This window comes from Cnephaeus nilssonii, assembly GCF_951640355.1.
Source record: "Cnephaeus nilssonii genome assembly, chromosome: X".
NCBI lineage: Eukaryota > Metazoa > Chordata > Mammalia > Chiroptera > Vespertilionidae > Cnephaeus > Cnephaeus nilssonii.
Window position 1 is genome coordinate 124,996,459 of NC_137071.1, and position 19,956 is coordinate 125,016,414.

A 19,956-nucleotide genomic window follows, 5' to 3' on the forward strand; every position below is an offset into this window, starting at 1 on the left:
AACTAATGTAAATGTTTGTATTTAAAATTATACAGTTTCCTCTGATTTAGCAAGGATTGCATTTTCTTTTCTTTTTTTTATAGGGCATAATGTTACAGGAAGGCCACAGTATCCTGCCACCTGTCAAGAGTAAGCCCAAGTTGCTTTTGGATGTGTTATACACAGAGGAGCCACTCTTCAGGCCCTCTGCTCTCTTCACACCCAAGAATTGAATTTTCAATAACACTACACAATTAGTGAAGAAAAAGGGAAAATTCATAGTGAAGGAGAGCACATACATTCAAACTCTAAAATCTTCACATTTTCATCCAATTTCCAGGACATATTTGCATTGCTTTTTTATGCTTTCTCTCCAACAGCTATGGTATGCACAATACATGATAGAGAGACCCCCTGCCCTCCACAGGCAGTTTTCTTCCCTTCCCCCTCACCTTGAATCTCAGGTGCTCCTGCATCTGCTTTCGCTTCATCAGGTGTAACATCCTGACTCTCAGGGGGTGGCTCCACTTGTTTAGGTTGTTCATCAGTGGGCTGCTGTTCCTAGGGGTGTGTGCGCGTTAATGGAAGGTTTTGTTGTTAATACATGACAATCATAAAAATATACATAATATACACACATGTATAATCACGAATAAGAATAAAGGCATTTAAGATATGATATATTTTTACTTAATATTGTTTTTCTTCCCTCTGCCTGGCTCCTTCGAGAGGAGCTGCCCACAAGGACTTCTAAATCTGCAGCTCTTTTAATCTCTCCTGGGATGGATGTGGGCAGTCTGTGTTAATAAGCATGAGAAAGGAGCCATAGTGGGTATTTCCACTGGCAATTCCAGAGTGCAAACCTCCTGGATCAAGGTTTTCTTCCTAAGGAACCCTCCTGGGCCAATGCCACTCCGTTATCAGCTCAGAAACTTTTAACACTGTACCTAGAGGCATTCAACAACACTTACAGGAAAATACGTTTCTGGTAATAGACAGTTCAAATATCAAAGCACTCACAACCACAGGTCCAATCGGCTGGTCCGTCTCTTCATCTTCAACTAGAATTGTACTCCAATCGGCTCTGGATGTCACATTCCGACTCATAGTTCACACTGGAAGTAGAACCATTTGATTAGGAAAATGTACTTAAGGGGGTAACTATTTCACTTCCATGGCAAAATGATTATTTTCTTTTTTTAATTTTGAAAGTACTTTAAAAGTAAGAGCACAGGCTTTCCGGTGGTCGCAAATACAGGGGCTTAAAGCCACTGAGGTGATGGCCCTGCTGACTGCCACCACCTCAAGCAGGCGAGAGAAGACGACGTCTGCTGTCACAGCTGCCTTCCCCTTGAGGAAGACATTTGGGAAAATACCGCTTGAAACCGCACTTGAGTGCCCACCGCTGTGGCCCCGCTCCCAGTGATCAGGCCCATTTCCCCTCAGGGAAGCTCAGCTGGATCGCACAGGAAGGCTCCGGGCTCTCCATGTGCCTGTGCTGCTTGGCATTACCAGGAGGCACAGGTGACCAGATGCCATACCGAGGGCGGTGCCCGTTTCTGCCTCGGGACTCTGCTTGGGGCGCTACCCACCTGGGAGGGGACGCAGGTCCAGGGCCTCAGCGGTGCGGGCCCTCAGCATTCCCGTTTCTAGGCCCTTCCTTTGCCGCCCGCCCCGCCCCCCTTCCCAGGGCCCCAAGGAGGACTGGGGATTCTGTGCTCTGTGGGCCGTTCCTGGTGCCTCCGGGACCCGGACACCTGAAATAATGTCCCCCAAACCCTTTATCTGACCCCTGCCCTGGTCGGCCCCGCACCCGCCTAGTCCAGGTCACGCCAGGACTTCAAGGCCATGGCCGCCATGATGCCCGAGAGGACAAAGGCGCTGACCTCGAGGGCCTTCCTCCTAGGAGGCCACAGGACCCGCAGCCCTGCCCCCACCGACACCCGCGGGCCTTCTCCTCACAGTCTGCCATAGTTAAGTAAAGTCCCGGAGGGCTGCTCTGTGGACCTACCCGTTGGATGTCAACCAGCGTGAAAGAACCAAAATGGAAGGAACACGGCCGAGCTCTCCTCACACAACTGCACTGCAAAGCGCATGTGCAGTAACGGATATTGGCGAAAATGCACATGCGCGGCAGTGGGCTTGCGCGGCAATGGACTTGCGCGGCAATGGACATGCGCAGCTATGAGCACGCGCACGCATGAGCACGCGCACGCATGAGCACGCACACGCATGAGCACGTGCACGCATGAGCACGCACACGCATGAGCACGCGCACGCATACGCATGAGCACCCGCATGCGCCCACATGAGCACTCGCACTAATTTGTTATCATGAGACAGGATTTGAGTTTGTGCCACAGAGCATTGAAATCTCTAGTCCAGCTTGGATAGGAAAACGGGTTAAAGTGTATTTTTTCCCGTAACCCAATCATTCTTATGCTTCCAGAAACTTTGTGGACAGACACGCTAAGTTTAACCTTCATGGAGAATATGTCGCAAAAATATGTCCGTGACGAAAACATATTTTAATACCATGCTTACACATATACTTTGATGAATCACTTCCTTCTGAGTCTCGGATTTGTGTCATGCATACAAGGAATTTGCTCACCACCATAAATTAAATACATTCACCCCTGTTTTCTTAACTTGTTTGCTTGTGTTACCGTGCATACATCTCCAGACGGTAACCGTTTCTCTGAATATCCCTGTGGTCACTCGGTCAGTGTATGGCTTAGCAATACCCTTAGATAACGGTGCTGGATTTAGGCTCAGTTCTCTGTCACTTGCTGTGCAGCAGTACTGCATCCTGTACCCTAAATACCATTAATCAGACCAACAACTTGCTAGGCAATGATCACTTATAGTCTATCACTAGTCATCATGTACAACATCCGCTTTCCTGTGTACAAAACTTTTATAAGGTTTTACATTGAGAAACAAGGATTTCTAACTTACAACTTCAATCCCCAAATCTGCTTTGAATGAGATTCAATGACAAGTTTTGTGTACACTCTGTTCCACCTTAATTGTGAGGATTAAATTAGGTGATACAACTATGGAACCCAGCTTAGAGAAGTAGGAATGGATAGGATATATTCTATAAATGTGACGGATTATTCCCGTTATGAAAAATCTGAGTAAATGGAGCTATTGGTATAAGTACATAAGTGAGGATGTGGTCAAGTTATGCATGACCATAAAGGAGACATTGAAATTATCTAGGCCATAGAGCCATGATTTTACTTTACTGGGTGTATAAGTTTGAGATCAGCATAGAACCTAGAGCCTGTAGCTTTCGGAATGACTGCATCATTAGAGAGGTATCTTGCAGGGAAGATGTGCATTCTACAAAGGTTGATGTGATGGGCACCTGAACCATCCCCTTCTGTCTCTCCCCTGTAAGTAGGCTCTGATACTAAAAATCTGAGATGCTGCCCAGATAGAGCTGATCATGAGAAAGCCTATTGCTGCATTTCTCCTAGCCTTGTGGAGAACTGTTTCATGGAACAGAAGAAGAGTTTTTACCTACCAATTCCTTTCAGGAAGCTAGTGTACATCAAATAAAATATGGGGTAATGTCGCTCGTGTGGTCATTCATTAACAACCTAAACAAAGCATCAAGACACAGATTACAAGAATAAAATATCATGACCAAGCGCACTTCCCTCAAAGCAATACAAGATGTGATTAACCCTAGGAACTTATCTATGTAACTCACCATATTAATAGGTTAATGGAAGGACCAATCCTATGATCAGTTCAACAAATACACAAGTTTCTGAATATAGGCCAACATATATTTAAAATTAAAATTCTTAGCAGACTGGGATTGGAATGGAACCTCCTTCACTCCACTGTGAACATGGTGAAATGTTAAAAATTTCCCATTTTCTATCAGGAATACAACAAATTTGGCAAACTAATCCCAATTCTATTAACATTGTACTGCATGTCTCAATGTGTTGTTGTAAAACGAGAGAAGGAAACACAGTCATATTTTGAAAAAATTCTCACCTGAGGATATTCTTTCCATTGTTTTTTAGAGAGAGTGGAAGGGGAATAAGGAAGGTGGGAGTAAGAGAGGGAGGGATAGATAAAGAGAGACAGGGAGGGAGGGAGAAAAATAGCCATGTGAGATAGACACATTGATTGACTGCCTCCCACATATGACCAGACTGGGGAAGCGGATAGAACTTGCAATCTGGTAAGTACTCTTGACAGGGAATGGATTCCAAGACCAATAAGTCTGAGGGCTGTACTCTAACCAATGAGCAAAACCGGCCAACATAGCATAATTTTCAAAACCACAGAAAAAAATTTGTTAGCATTCAGAAATGATTGGATTGTGCATAGTGAAACTTAGAATCTATCTAGAAATAACCATTTGGATATAATAAGGCTATATACTAAAAGGCTAATATGCAAATCAACCAAACAGCAGAAAGACCAGTCACTATGATGCGCACTGACCACCAGGGGGGAAGACATTCAAAGTAGGAGCTGCCCCCTGGTGGTCAGTGCACTCTTACAGGGGGAGTGCCACTCACTCAGAAGCCGGGCTCACAGCTGGCGAGTGCAGAGGTGGTGGCGGGACCTGCTCCCAGCTCCATGGCAGTGGTAAAGATGTCCAACTGGCAGATCCCCAGTCAAGACCCACTGGGTGGGGGGCATGGCCTGAGGTTCCCGGTAAAGCCCTGCAATGCGGGGTGGCGCAGTCTCAAGTCTCCTAGCCCAGTACCAGGCGGGGGGTCAACCTCAGGTCCCCTATCAAACCCCCTGGATGGGGGGCATGTCCTGAGGTCCCCTGTCAAGCCCCACCTGGTGGGGGACCAGGCCTGAGATCCTCAGGTTTGGTGCTGGGGTGAGGGGAGGAAGCTGAGGTACCCTAGCCCAGCGCCAGCACAGGAAGCGCACCTTGAGGTCCCCTGTCAATCGCTGTGAATCGGGGTGTTTAGCCTCAGTCCCTGCTGATTGCTCATTAAGGCTCTTTATGGGAACTAGGCCTCAGCAGTTCGCGCAGCCATCTTTGTGAGGGAGTGAGGGTCAATTAGCATATTCCCTCTTTATTGGATTATTAGATAGGATTGGGGTGGCATTTGTTTATAAAATCACACAGGTTTCATGTATACAATTCTATAATGCATCCTTTGCATGTTGTATTGTGTTCATCACCCAAAGTCCAGTCTCTTTCTGTCACCATTTATCTCCCCTTCACCCTCTTCTACCTCTCCCACCCCCTTTTCCCTCTTGTGATAACCATACAGCTGTCTGTGTCCTTGAGGTTTCTCTTTGTTTCGTTAAGCCCCTCACCTTTTTCACCCAGCCCAACACCCTCCCCTCTAACAGCTGTAACTCTGTTTCCTGTGTCTATGAGTCCGTTTCTATTTTGTTTGTTTGTTCCCTTTGTACATTAGATTCCAAATGTAAATGAAACCATGTTCCTGGACAGGAAGAATTAACAACATTAAAATGTCCATACTGCACAAAGCAATCTATAGATTCAACCTACTTCCTATCAGAACACCAATGGTGCATTTCTAGAACAAATATTTCAAAGATTTATATGGAACCACAAGAGACTGGGAATAGCCACAGCAATTTTAAGAAGAAAGTTGGAGGAATCATCCTGCCTGATATCATTCCACAAAGCCATAGCAATCAAAACAGCATGGACTTGCATAAACAGAGATACATACAGGGTGTCCCCACAAATGTATAGCCACACTTTGAATAATCATAAAGGCAGTGTTTATTAAACTAAATTTATTTACTTTTAACTGTTACTAGCTGTCAAAGTGTGTATACAGTTTTTGGGATACCTTATAGATGAATGGAAAAAATGAAAGACCCAAAAAGTAATACTTTTAAAACGTACAGTTTAGTTTAAGATTGAAAACACGTTGAAAAGAAGACCCAGGGTGAGGAAGTGAAAGAGCACAGGCTTTCCGGTGGTACCAAATACAGGGGCTTAAAGCCACTGAGGTCATGGCCCTGCTGACTGCCACCACCTCAAGCAGGCGAGAGAAGACGACGTCTGCTGTCACAGCTGCCTTCCCCTTGAGGAAGACATTTGGGAAAATACTGCTTGAAACCACACTTGAGTGACCCCCGCTGTGGCCCCGCTCCAGTGATCAGGCCCATTTCCCCTCAGGGAAGCTCAGCTGGATCGCACAGGAGGGCTCCGGGCTCTCCATGTGCCTGTGCTGCTTGGCATTACCCGGAGGCACAGGTGACCAGATGCCATACCGAGGGCGGTGCCCGTTTCTCCCTCGGGACTCTGCTTGGGGCGCTACCCACCTCGGAGGGGACGCAGGTCCAGGGCCTCAGCGGTGCAGGCCCTCAGCATTCCCGTTTCTAGGCCCTTCCTTTGCCGCCCGCCCCGCCCCGCCCCGCCCCCCTTCCCAGGGCCCCAAGGAGGACTGGGGATTCTGTGCTCTGTGGGCCGTCCCGGTGCCTCCGGGACCCGGACACCTGAAATAATGGCCCCCAAACCCTTTATCTGACCCCTGCCCTGGTCTGCCCCGCACCCTCCTAGTCCCGGTCACGCCAGGACTTCAAGGGCCATGGCGGCCATGATGCCCGAGAGGACAAAGGCGCTGACCTCGAGGGCCTTCCTCCTAGGAGGCCACAGGACCCGCAGCCCTGCCCCCACCGAAACCCGCGGGCCTTCTCCTCACAGTCTGCCATAGTTAAGTAAAGTCCCGGAGGGCTGCTGTGTGGACCTACCTGTTGGATGTCAACCAGCCAGAAAGAACCAAAATGGAAGGAACGCGGCCACCTGTTGCGCAGTTCTCCTCAGCGAACTCAGACAGCAAAGCGCATGCGCAACAACCAACTTGGGTGAAAGGCACATGCGCGGAAGTGGCCTCGTCTGGAACAGTCTGAACTGCGCAGCTCCGAGCATGCGCAGCACTGGGCATGCTTTGAAATGCGCGCGCGCAGCTATGGGCATGCGCAGGTATGAGCTTATGCGCTGATTGGCTCCTGAGACAGGAGTGGAGGTTTTCCTGCCAGGGCCACAGAGCATTGACCTCTCTAGGTCAGCCCTGGTCAAGGAAATGGCACCAAGTGTGGTTTTTCCTACCCCCAATCATTCTTATGCTTTCAGAAACTTTGTGGACAGACACGCTAAGTGTAACAACCTTCATGGAGACTATGTTTCAAATACATGGCCGTCACAGAAACGTATTTTAATACCATGTTTACACGTATACTTTGACGAATCGCTGCCTTCTGAGTTTGGGATTTGTGTCATGCATACAAGGAATTCGTTCACTTCCATAAACGAAATACATTCACCCCTGTTTTCTTAACTTGTTTGCTTGTGTTACCGTGCATACATCACCAGACGGTAACCGTTTCTCTGAGTATACCTGTGGTCATTCGGTCAGTGTATGGCTTAGCAATACCCTTAGATAACGGTGCTGGATTTAGGCTCAGTTCTCTGTCACTTGCTGTGCAGCAGTACTGCATCCTGTACTCTAAGTCCCATTAATCAGACCTACAACATGCTAGGCAAAGATCACTTACAGCCTATAACTAATCATCATGTACAACATCCGTTTTCCTGTATACACTTTTAGAAGCTTTTACATTGAGAAACAAGAAGGATTTCTTACTTAGAACTTGAATCCCCAAACATGCTTTGAATGGGATTCAATGACATGTTTTGTGTACATCCCGTTCCACCTTAATGTGAGGATTAATTTAGGTGATACATGTATGGAACCCAGCTTAGAGAAGTTGGAATGGATAGTATATATTCTATAAATGTGACTGATTATTCCCGTTATGAAAAATCTGAATAAATGGAGCTATTTGGATAAGTACATAAATGAGGATGTGGTCAAGTCATTCATGACCATGGAGGAGAGACTGAAATTATCTCGGCCTTACAGCCATGATTATACTTTACTGGGTGTATAAGTTTGAGATCAGCATAGAACCTAGAGCCTGTACCTTTCCGAATGACTGCGTCATTTGAGAGGTATCTTGCAGGGAAGATGTGCATTCTACAAAGGTGGATGTGATGGGCACCTGAACCATCCCCTTCTGTCTCTCCCCTGTAAGTAGGCTCTGATACTAAAAATCTGAGATGCTGCCCAGATGGAGCTGATCATGAGAATGTCTATTGCTGCATTTCTCCTAGCCTTGTGGAGAACTGTTTCATGGAACAGAAGAAGAGTTTTTACCTATCAATTCCTTTCAGGAAGCTAGTGTACATCAAATAAAATATGGGCTAATGTCGCTCGTGTGGTCATTCATAAACAACCTACACAAAGCATCAAGACAGAGATTACAAAAATAAAATATCATGATCAAGCGTCCTTCCCTCAAAGCAATACAAGATTTGATTAACCCTGGGAACTTATCAATGTAACTCACCATATTAACAGATTAATGCAAGGAACAATCCTATGAATAGTTCAACAAATACACAAGTTTCTGATAGAGGTCAACATATATTCAAAATTAAAATTCTTAGCAGACTGGGATTGGATTGGAACCTCGTTCACTCCACTGTGAACATGGTGAAATGTTAAAAATTTCCCATCGCCTATTAAGAATAAGAAGTTTGGCAAACTAATCCCAATTCTATTAACATTGTAGTGCATGTCTCAATGTATTGTTGTAAAACGAGAGAAGGAAACAAAGGCATATTTTGAAAAAATTCTCACCTGAGGATATTCTTTCAATTGCTTTTTTAGAGAGAGTGGAAGGGGGATAAGGGCGGAGGGACTTACCGAGGGAGGGAAAATGAAACAGATAGAGAGAGAGAAAAAAATAACCATGTGAGATAGACACATTGAGTGACTGCCTCCCACATATGACCAGACTGGGGCAGGGGATAGAACCTGCAATGTGGTAAGTACTCTTGACGGGGAATTGATTCCATGTCCCGTAAGTGTGAGGGATGACACTCTAACCAATAAGCAAACCGGCCAATATAGTGTAATTTTAAAAAACACAGAAAAAATTTGTTAGCATTCAGAAATGATTGGATTGTGCATAGTGAAACTTAGACTCTATCTGGAAATAACCATTTGGAAACAATAATCGTCTATAATAAAAGGCTAATATGCCAATCGACCAAACAGCAGAACGACAGGTTACTATGATGCTCACTGACCACCACGGGGAAGACACTCAACGTAGAAGCTTCCCCTGGTGGTCAGTGCACTCCCACAGGGGGAATGCCACTCACCCAGAAGCAGGGCTCACAGCTGGCGAGTGCAGAGGTGGTGGCGGGAGCCTCTCCCACTTCCATGGCAGCGGAAAGGATGTCCAATTGCCAGCTCAGTTGGACATCACCCAAGGGCTACTGGTCTGCGAGAGGGCGCAGGCCATGATGAGGGACCCACCCCCGAGTTCACGAATTTATTGCACCAGGCCTCTAGTCATATATAACAAGGTTGCTGGAGAGAATACCAATGTACAAATATATCTGCATGAGAAAGCTCAATTGTAGTATGAAACATCAGAAAATGACATAATTTTCAATAGCATCAAGTTTTTAGGAATATGCTTCACGAAAGATTTGCAAGATTCCTTGGATAATGCTGCAAAACTTTATTGAGATAACTTTAACAATTAGGATCCAACTTTAGAATAATCTGTGTGCCTTCAGATCATCTTCCTTTAAACGGGTGGTTTCCCTTCTCCTGCAAGGAAAAAGAACTGGTGTGAACATTCCTTAGTCTCATTATATTTAGATGACATTAAAGGTACACAAAGGACAAAGTTTAGGTTTTATAAGACAGACTTCCATGCACACATTTTACCAATATTGATTAATCACACCACTCTTTCTATTGGTGCTCAGAAACAAAAAAGACCGTTCCAGTTCAGAGCACAGGAAATGAAATGAACATATTAAAAGGTGGTTTTAAGTAGTAAGCAAGAAATGTGTAAACTTTTTGAAGAATCTGAACACCATCCAACAGAAAACCCCTAAGAAACAAAAAAAAATTTACAAGAAATGCTTCGATTTGAAATACTATTCTGAATATAAGATAGCTAAAACAGAATTGTCACATTTACTCCTGCCTATGTGAAGTAAACAGAAAGGCCTGTACTGCCTTTGCTTCTTCCTTATGATGCATGAAACGCAAAAATGTTTTTCTGGACTCATTTAGCCCTTTTATGCAATTGTTTAAATAGGGTAGCCACGTATCCCCAATTCCATCTGTAGATCTAGTGTGATTAGAAATAATGCTTTTCTCACTCTGTATGAGTTTCAATTTGTATAATCACTTTTACAATCACACGAATTTTACGTCAGTAGTATCATTTTTTTATACCAAAATGTGAAGCGTATTTATATAATGCCTTACAGTAATACAGAAAAACAACCATAAAGACAACACACACACACACACACACACACACACACACACACACACACACAAACACAAACACACACCCCGACACACACACAGACACACACACGTAAAGAATGAATGAATGAATAGTGGGAGGAGGAAGCAGAGGGGAAGGAAGAATGAGGGAATGAGAAAGATACCTAGACAAGTAAAAAGACTTTGGTTTCTAAAATTCATTGCTTTCTAAATACTTTAAAGAGGAATAGTTAAAAAATATTGTATATATTGAAAGAGTAAAACATGGTGATTTGCTATAGTATGCATTGTGGTATGATTACTAAGGTAAATGTATGTCATTAACCCATCCCTCAACTTGCCTAGTTAACTTTTATTTTTTGTGCTGAGAATGCTTAAGATATGTTCTCATCAAGTTTCATGTATATATTATCATGTCATTAATTAAAAGAGCTTAGGATGGACAATCTGAACTAATTTCTGAAATTTTCCCATGGTATATTCTATTTTTAGATGTTCAGTTGCTACTGGATTATATTAGATAAAATATGTTTTCCTGGTCAACGAACCATCCCATCCATATTCTGAAAATATTAATTTAGAGTTCAAGAATATCTTTATTTTCAATTTTATAAAATACTCAGTATCTTGAACAGTTGGTTTGCTGTTCATGTTCCTTATTGTGTACACTTAGGCTTTTTTCATTTTCCTCAAGATTACGTAACTAATGGAATCTTTTCTTACGTATCTTTCGTAAGAGCCATTTTTTTATTTATTAATTGCATTAGTTTTCATTTTCCTTAAGGTTTATACTCGTATTACTTACCATATCTTTTCTCCTCAGTTTAATTTCTTTGTTCCTTTCTCCTTATGTTTATTTATTTATTTATGTTTATCTGTAGCACATTTTTTTCATTTTTTTTATTAAGGTATTACATGTGTACATATCTTACCATTGCCCACCCCCACCCCACTCCCATACATGCCCTCATCCCCCAGCGTTTTTGGGTCCATTGGTTATGCTTATATGCATGCATACAAGTCCTTCAGTTGATCTGTTATCTCCCCCACCTCTCCCTAACCTTCCTGCTGTAATTTGACAGTCTGTTTGATGCTTTACTGTCTGTGTAATTGCATTCTTAATAAATAACATATCTGCTTCTGGCACGTAAATGTGCTCTAGATTTAGTAACATCTCCCCCTTTACTTCAAGCCCATCTCTGTCCTCACCGTCAGTCTTTGGCTGAGTCAATTCGTGGAGATCAGCTTCCAGGACAGGCCCTTAAAAGTTTTATCAATTTCAGTGGTAAATATGCCATATTTGATATGACTACAAAACATTATCTCATAGTACCTGTATTTCTATAAGGAACAGTAACTCATTAAATTTGACAGTGGTGACAGTGAGCATGCTTAGCATAGGTGTCTTACTCACAACTGCCCTGAGCATTGATGATCGCCTTCACCCTCTCTACCTGATCAGAGAAAATGAAAACTGGACTATTTCTTGGTACTTCATAATTCAATCACTTGATGCTTCATTGGGGAAAGTACTAAAATGCAATTGTTTTTTAGAGACAGAAGAATTCAAAATTTGACAGAATCTAAGAACAGGTATCCATGTCTACACATAGAAAAAGAAACATCAGTGGAGTGATTACTCATTATTTTAGTAGTTATGCGATTTCAGGTCAGGTGTTTAAATGTGACTCAGGAAGATAATTTATGACAACCAAGTCATAAAATTAAAGTATCTTTGTATTCTTTCGAATACAACTAGAGTATCCAAGGATGATCATTGAAAATTAATATATTTTATTTGAATTCATTATGTAAGAGCATATATCAGTTTTGAAATTAAGAACTCTTCTAAAATGTTACAAATTATATTAAAGCTGGTAGGACAATCTACTTCAGTGTGTCTGTATATTTCATACAGCTGATAATTATTTCAAATGCTTTATCTGCAGAAATCATAAGAGAATCCAAGATTTATTAGCTGTGGTTTCAAGTACTTGTACTCAGAAGTAAGAAAATGTTTTCATGTTTTATAATGCAATTTGCCTGCAAACCAGTGTGTGTCTCTATCTGATTATCTATAAGTCAGGCAGTCATTTATTTTGGGGTCTGAAGGAATGTTAAAAATATCATTCTATGTGAGTCTACTCATGTAAAAATATGTTTGTTATTTTTGGTTATTAAAGGTATAATATTGTGAAAATCAGAAAACACATAAATTGCATTCTTAATGACTAATATACCTGCTTCCAGCATTTCAATGGGCTGTGGATTTGCATAAGGTTGCCCCATGACTTCAGGATTATCTCCACGTTCGCCCCTAGTCATTAGTATCACCAGGTCTTCGGTATCAGCTTCCAGGTCATTCCCTTAAATAGAAAGTTATCAATTTCAGCAGTAAACATGACAAATAAATTAGGAAAAGGTAATATTCATTTCTTGAGTTACATGAAAAAAAAAAAGCCTGTAATCTAGTGTAATAATATGTGATAGAAAGATGAACTTTACATCCTGGTTTTTGTGTAGTATGAAACTTGTTTTATTTTTATTTTTTATTTTTATTTATTTATTTATTTATTTAAATTTCTTTATTGATTAAGGTGTCACATATTTGTCCTCATCCCCCCATTCCCATCCCACACCCCTCCCCACGGATGCCCCAACCCCCTGTAGAACTTAACCATTGGTTAGGCTCATATGCATGCACACAAGTCCTTTGGTTGATCTCTCCACCCTCCCCCCACCCTCCCCTATCCTCCCTCTGAGGCCCGATGGTCCGATCGATGCCTCCTTGTTTCTGGTTCTGTTCTTTTTCATCAGTCTATGTTGTTCATCATTTCCCCTAGATGAGCGAGATCATGTGTCACTAGAGATATACTTATATGAACCGAATGTGAGATGAGCAATAATAGTTATGCTGACAGGCAAATGAATCAGTCTGTAGTGAGTTTCTTTCTGGACCAAGAGTTCTTTTGAGACCCAATATCAATGTCCACCAGTTCCTTATGTGTACATGTCGGCACTGACCCTTCAACTCTGGATGGTGGACAAATGGTGGTAATGCAGGTTCAATTCCCTCCGGTTGGGTCTCGGCCGGACCAAGGGGCACGGCTTCACCCGGACCCAGGGGGTGCGTGGCCTCACCTGGACCCAGGAGCGCGCAGCTTCCCCCGGACCAGGGACCCAGCCTCACCCGGATCCAGGGGCACACGGCCTCACCCGAACCCGGGATCCAGCCTCACCCGGATCCAGGGGCACATGGCCTCACCTGGACCCGGGATCCAGCTTCACCCGGAACCAGGGGCGCATGGCCTCACCCGGATCCAGGGGCACATGGCCTCACCTGGACCCGGGATCTAGCTTCACCCGGACCCAGGGGCGCGTGGCCTCACCCGGACCCAAGGGCAAAGATCCTCAACCAAATATAGGCAAGCAAAACTGCTCAATAAATAAAAACATCATATTCCCTGATCAAGAGGCATTTACTCCTGGGATGCAAGTTCAGTACAATACCCACAAATCAATTAATGTGGTACTCAACAAAAACAAAATGAAGGCGAAAGATTATGTGAACAAGTCAATACATACAGCAAAAAAAAAAAAAAAAATTGATAAAATCCAGTACCCACTTATGATAGAAACTGTTAGCAAATCGGGAATAAAGAAAACATAATTTATCATAAAAAGGCTATATATGAAAAATCCAAAGCTAATATACTCACCTGGGAGAAACCAAAAGCATTTCCCTTATAGAAGGAATTTAAAGCACAGAAAATATAGATCAAGGGGATAGAACAGAGATCCCAGAACCAAACCCATGTCTCTATGGTCTATTAATATTTGAAAAAGGAGGATAAAACATGTAATGATATAAAGGGAGTTGGCAAAATTGGACAGATACATGTACAAAAATAAACTAGACCAACTTCTTACACCGTATACACAAGAATAAACACAAAATGTGTTAAAGATTTAAATGTAGGACTTAAAACCATGAACCTCCTAGAAGAAAACAGAAGCAGCAAAATCTCTTACATTTCCCTCAGCAGTATTTTTTACGATCTATGTTCTCCAGGAGATAGATCAGACCAGGGGTCCTCAAACTTTTTAAAACAGGGGGCCAGTTCACTGTCCCTCAGACCGTTGGAGGGCCAGACTATAGTTTAAAAAAACACACACTATGAACAAAGATATATGCACAATGCATATATCTTATTTTGAAATAAAATAACGAAACGGCCAAAACACGTGCATGTGGCCCGCGGGCGGTAGTCTGAGGACGCCTGGATCAGACATTAAAAGGGGTTTGAATAGCAAAGTATAGGATAAAAAGTGGAAAGGCAGCCTACTGAATGGGTGAAGATATTCTCCAATTATACATTCAATAAGGTGTCAATATCTAAAAATTAAAAAGAAGTCATACAGCCGTAACCGGTTTGGCTCAGTGGATGGAGCGTCGGCCTGCGGACTGAAAGGTCCCAGGTTCCATACCAACAAGGGCATTTACCTTTGTTGCGGGCACATCCCCAGTAGAAGGTGTACAGGAAGCAGCTGATCAACGTTTCTATCTCTTCCATGTTTCTATCTCTCTATACCTCTCTATCCCTCTCCCTTCCTGTCTGTAAAAATCAATAAAATATGTATTTAAAAAAGAAGTCATATAACTCAACACCAAAAGCAAAACAAACAAAAAATCTAATAAAAACTGGTAAGAGGACCTGAATAGACTATTAGGGCTTACAGGTGGCCAATAGAAATATGATAAGATGCTCAATGTCACTAGTTATCAGAGAAATGCGCATTAAGGCTTCAATGAGCTATAATCTCTTATGTGTCAGAATGCCCATCATCACTAAATCCACAAACAGTATGTTGTGATGAGGATGTGGAGAAAGGGGAACCCACGTGCACTGTTGGCCCAATGCAGATCTATGTAGACACTCAGGAAAATTGGATGGAGGGTCCTCAAAAAAAGTTAAAATGAACTGCATTATGATCCAGTGATTATAAATTCTAAACAGATATGCGAAGAATTCCAAAACAGTAATCAGAAAGAATATATGTTTGCCTGTGTTCATTACAGTGTTATACAAGATATGGAAGCAAACCAAGTGCCCATCAATAGACAAGTGCATAAAAAATGGTGGTATAGACACACACACTGGAATATTATGAGGCCATACAAAAGAATGAAATATTGCCATTTGTGACAGCATGGAGAGACCTAGATGGATGGGCTAATACTAAGAGAAGCAAATAATTGAGGTAAAGACATGAAGCATAGGATTTCCAGGAAATTTTTGCATTGCATTTTAAAATTAAACTAGATGCTTGGTGCGTAAAATTTGTGAATGGGTGGGGTCCGTAGGCCTGGCTTGGGATCAGGGCCAATCAGGTTCTCTGCCTCTCCACCTCTTCCTTCCCCCGCTGCCTGCATGCTGCCACCATGTGGTTCCCTCCCCCCTTCCCTCGCCATCTGTGTCTGCAAACACCCACTCCTAGTTTCCTGTCCCAGCCCAGGGCGTGGCTGTGATTGGTTGACCGGGACCTGCCAGCTGGGGATAGGGACCAGGAAGTTGGCTGGTAGGCCCCTTTGGCGATTGGGGCGTCTGCCCCTTGGTGGTCAGTTCACGTCAGAGTGACCAGTTGTTCCGGTCATTCCATTGTGAAGGTCACTTAGGTTTTTATATCTACAGATGTATTTTAACTGACTTCCAAGTGGAAAGGAGAGACACAGAAACAATAATGAGGGAGAATCACTGATCCGCTACTTCCTGAATGCCCCACAATGAGGATGGAGCCTGCAAAGTGGGCATATGCCCTGACGGGGAATTCAACCATGACCTCCTGGTTCACAGGTTAATGCTCAGCCTGTGAGCACACCAGCGGCCTGGGTAGCTTTTTTATCCTTACTTTCCAACCGCTATGGTATGCACAACACATGATAGTCAGAGAGACCCCCTGCCCCACACAGGCAGTTTTCTTACCTTCCTCTTCACCTTGAAGCTCAGGTGCTCCTGCATCTGCTCTCTCTTCATCAGGTGTAACATCCTGACTCTCAGCGGGTGACTCCTCTTGTTTAGGTTGTTCATCACTGGGCTGCTGGTCCTAGGGGTGTGTGTGCGTAAATGGAAGCTTTTGTTGTTAATGTATGACAATCATAAAAATATACATAATACACACACAGGTATAATCACGAATAAGAATGAAGGCATTTTAGATAGGACATATTTATTGTTAATATTGTTTCTCTTCCCTCTGCCTGGTTCCTTTGATAGCAGCTGCCCACAAGGACTTCTAAATCTGAAGCTCTTTTAATCTCTCCTGGGATGGATGTGGGCAGTCTGTGTTAATAAGGATGAGAAAGGAGCCATAGTGGGTATTTCCACTGGCAATTCCAGAGTTGAAACCTCCTGGATCAAGGTTTTCTTCCTAAGGAACCCTCCTGGGCCAATGTTACTCCCTTATCAGCTCGGAAACTTTTAACACTGTACCTAGAGGCATTCAACAACACTTACAGGAAAATACGTTTCTGATAATAGACAGTTCAAATATCAAAGCACTCACAACCACAGGTCCAATCGGCTGGTCCGACTCTTCATCTTCAACAAGTATTGTACTCCAATCGGCTCTGGATGTCACATTCCGACTCATAGTTCACACTGGAAGTAGAACCATTTGATTAGGAAAATGTACTTAAGGGGGTAACTATATCACTTCCATGGCAAAGTGATTATTTTCTTTTTTTAACTTTGAAAGTACTTTAAAAGTAAGAGCACAGGCTTTCCGGTGATCCCCAATACAGGGGCTTAAAGCCACTGAGGTGATGGCCCTGCTGACTGCCACCACCTCAAGCAGGCGAGAGAAGACGACGTCTGCTGTCACAGCTGCCTTCCCCTTGAGGAAGACATTTGGGAAAATACCGCTTGAAACCGCACTTGAGTGCCCACCGCTGTGGCCCCGCTCCAGTGATCAGGCCCATTTCCCCTCAGGGAAGCTCAGCTGGATCGCACAGGAAGGCTCCGGGCTCTCCATGTGCCTGTGCTGCTTGGCATTACCAGGAGGCACAGGTGACCAGATGCCATACCGAGGGCGGTGCCCGTTTCTCCCTCGGGACTCTGCTTGGGGCGCTACCCACCTCGGAGGGGACGCAGGTCCAGGGCCTCGGCGGTGCGGGCCCTCAGCATTCCCGTTTCTAGGCCCTTCCTTTGCCGCCCGCCCCGTCCCCCTTCCCAGGGCCCCAAGGAGGACTGGGGATTCTGTGTTCTGTGGGCCGTTCCAGGTGCCTCCGGGACCCGGACACCTGAAATAATGGCCCCCAAACCCTTTATCTGACCCCTGCCCTGGTCGGCCCCGCACCCTCCTAGTCCCGGTCACGCCAGGACTTCAAGGGCCATGGCGGCCATGATGCCCGAGAGGACAAAGGCGCTGACCTCGAGGGCCTTCCTCCTAGGAGGCCACAGGACCCGCAGCCCTGCCCCCACCGAAACCCGCGGGCCTTCTCCTCACAGTCTGCCATAGTTAAGTAAAGTCCCGGAGGGCTGCTGTGTGGACCTACCTGTTGGATGTCAACCAGCGAGAAAGAATCAATATGGAAGGAACACGGCCGAGCTCTCCTCACACAACTGCACTGCAAAGCGCATGTGCAGTAACGGATATTGGCGAAAATGCACATGCGCGGCAGTGGGCTTGCGCGGCAATGGACATGCGCAGCTATGAGCACGCGCACGCATGAGCACGCGCACGCATGAGCACGCGCACGCATGAGCACGCACACGCATGAGCACGTGCACGCATGAGCACGCGCACGCATGAGCACGCGCACGCATACGCATGAGCACGCGCATGCGCACACATGAGCACTCGCCCTAATTTGATATCATGAGACAGGATTTGAGTTTGTGCCACAGAGCATTGAAATCTCTAGTCCAGCTTGGATAGGAAAACGGGTTAAAGTGTATTTTTTCCGTAACCCAATCATTCTTATGCTTCCAGAAACTTTGTGGACAGACACGCTAAGTTTAACCTTCATGGAGAATATGTCGCAAAAATATGTCCGTGACGAAAACATATTTTAATACCATGCTTATACATATACTTTGATGAATCACTTCCTTCTGAGTCTCGGATTTGTGTCATGCATACAAGGAATTTACTCACCACCATAAATTAAATACATTCACCCCTGTTTTCTTAACTTGTTTGCTTGTGTTACCGTGCATACATCTCCACACGGTAACCGTTTCTCTGAATATCCCTGTGGTCACTCGGTCAGTGTATGGCTTAGCAATACCCTTAGATAAGGGTCCTGCGATTTAGGCTCAGTTCTCTGTCACTTGCTGTGCAGCAGTACTGTATCCTGTACCCTAAATACCATTAATCAGACCAACAACATGCCAGGCAAAGATCACTTACAGCCTATAACTAGTCATCATGTACAACATCCGTTTTCCTGTATATACTTTTAGAAGCTTTTACATTGAGAAACAAGCAGGATTTCTTTCTTAGAACTTGAAACCCCAAATATGCTTTGAATGGGATTCAATGACAAGTTTCATGTACATCCTGTTCCACCTTAATTGTGAGGATTAAATTAGGTGATACATGTATAGAACCCAGCTTAGAGAAGTAGGAATGGATAGGATATATTCTACAAATGTGACTGATTATTCCCGTATGAAAAATCTGAATAAATAGAGCTATTGGTATAAGTACATAAGTGAGGATGTGGTCAAGTTATGCATGACCATGGAAGAGAGACTGAAATTATCTAGGCCATAGAGCCATGATTTTACTTTACTGGGTGTATAAGTTTGAGATCAGCATAGAACCTAGAGCCTGTAGCTTTCGGAATGACTGCGTCATTAGAGAGGTATCTTGCAGGGAAGATGTGCATTCTACAAAGGTGGATGTGATGGGCACCTGAACCATCCCCTTCTGTCTCTCCCCTGTAAGTAGGCTCTGATAGTAAAAATCTGAGATGCTGCCCAGATGGAGCTGATCATGAGAAAGCCTATTGCTGCATTTCTCCTAGCCTTGTGGAGAACTGTTTCATGGAACAGAAGAAGAGTTTTTACCTACCAATTCCTTTCAGGAAGCTAGTGTACATCAAATAAAATATGGGCTAATGTCGCTCGTGTGGTCATTCATTAACAACCTAAACAAAGCATCAAGACACAGATTACAAGAATAAAATATCATGACCAAGCGCACTTCCCTCAAAGCAATACAAGATGTGATTAACCCTAGGAACTTATCTATGTAACTCACCATATTAATAGGTTAATGGAAGGACTAATCCTATGATCAGTTCAACAAATACACAAGTTTCTGAATATAGGCCAACATATATTCAAAATTAAAATTCTTAGCAGACTGGGATTGGAATGGAACCTCCTTCACTCCACTGTGAACATGGTGAAATGTTAAAAATTTCCCATTTTCTATCAGGAATACAACAAATTTGGCAAACTAATCCCAATTCTATTAACATTGTACTGCATGTCTTAATGTGTTGTTGTAAAACGAGAGAAGGAAACACAGTCATATTTTGAAAAAATTCTCACCTGAGGATATTCTTTCCATTGTTTTTTAGAGAGAGTGGAAGGGGAATAAG

At 43.7% G+C, this 19,956-nt stretch overlaps 1 protein-coding gene across 1 annotated transcript; it reads right to left on the bottom strand.

Annotated features, from left to right (window-relative positions):
- Window positions 1-1,796: 1,796 nt before the first annotated feature.
- LOC307096057 (putative G antigen family E member 3) lies at window positions 1,797-16,994 on the bottom strand (the record flags this gene model as incomplete). Its single annotated transcript, XM_079765635.1, has 5 exons — window positions 1,797-1,881; window positions 4,550-4,679; window positions 12,584-12,709; window positions 16,328-16,448; window positions 16,908-16,994. 5 exons carry the CDS (start codon window positions 16,992-16,994, stop codon window positions 1,797-1,799), a joined length of 549 nt encoding a protein of 182 aa, XP_079621761.1.
- Window positions 16,995-19,956: the final 2,962 nt, after the last annotated feature.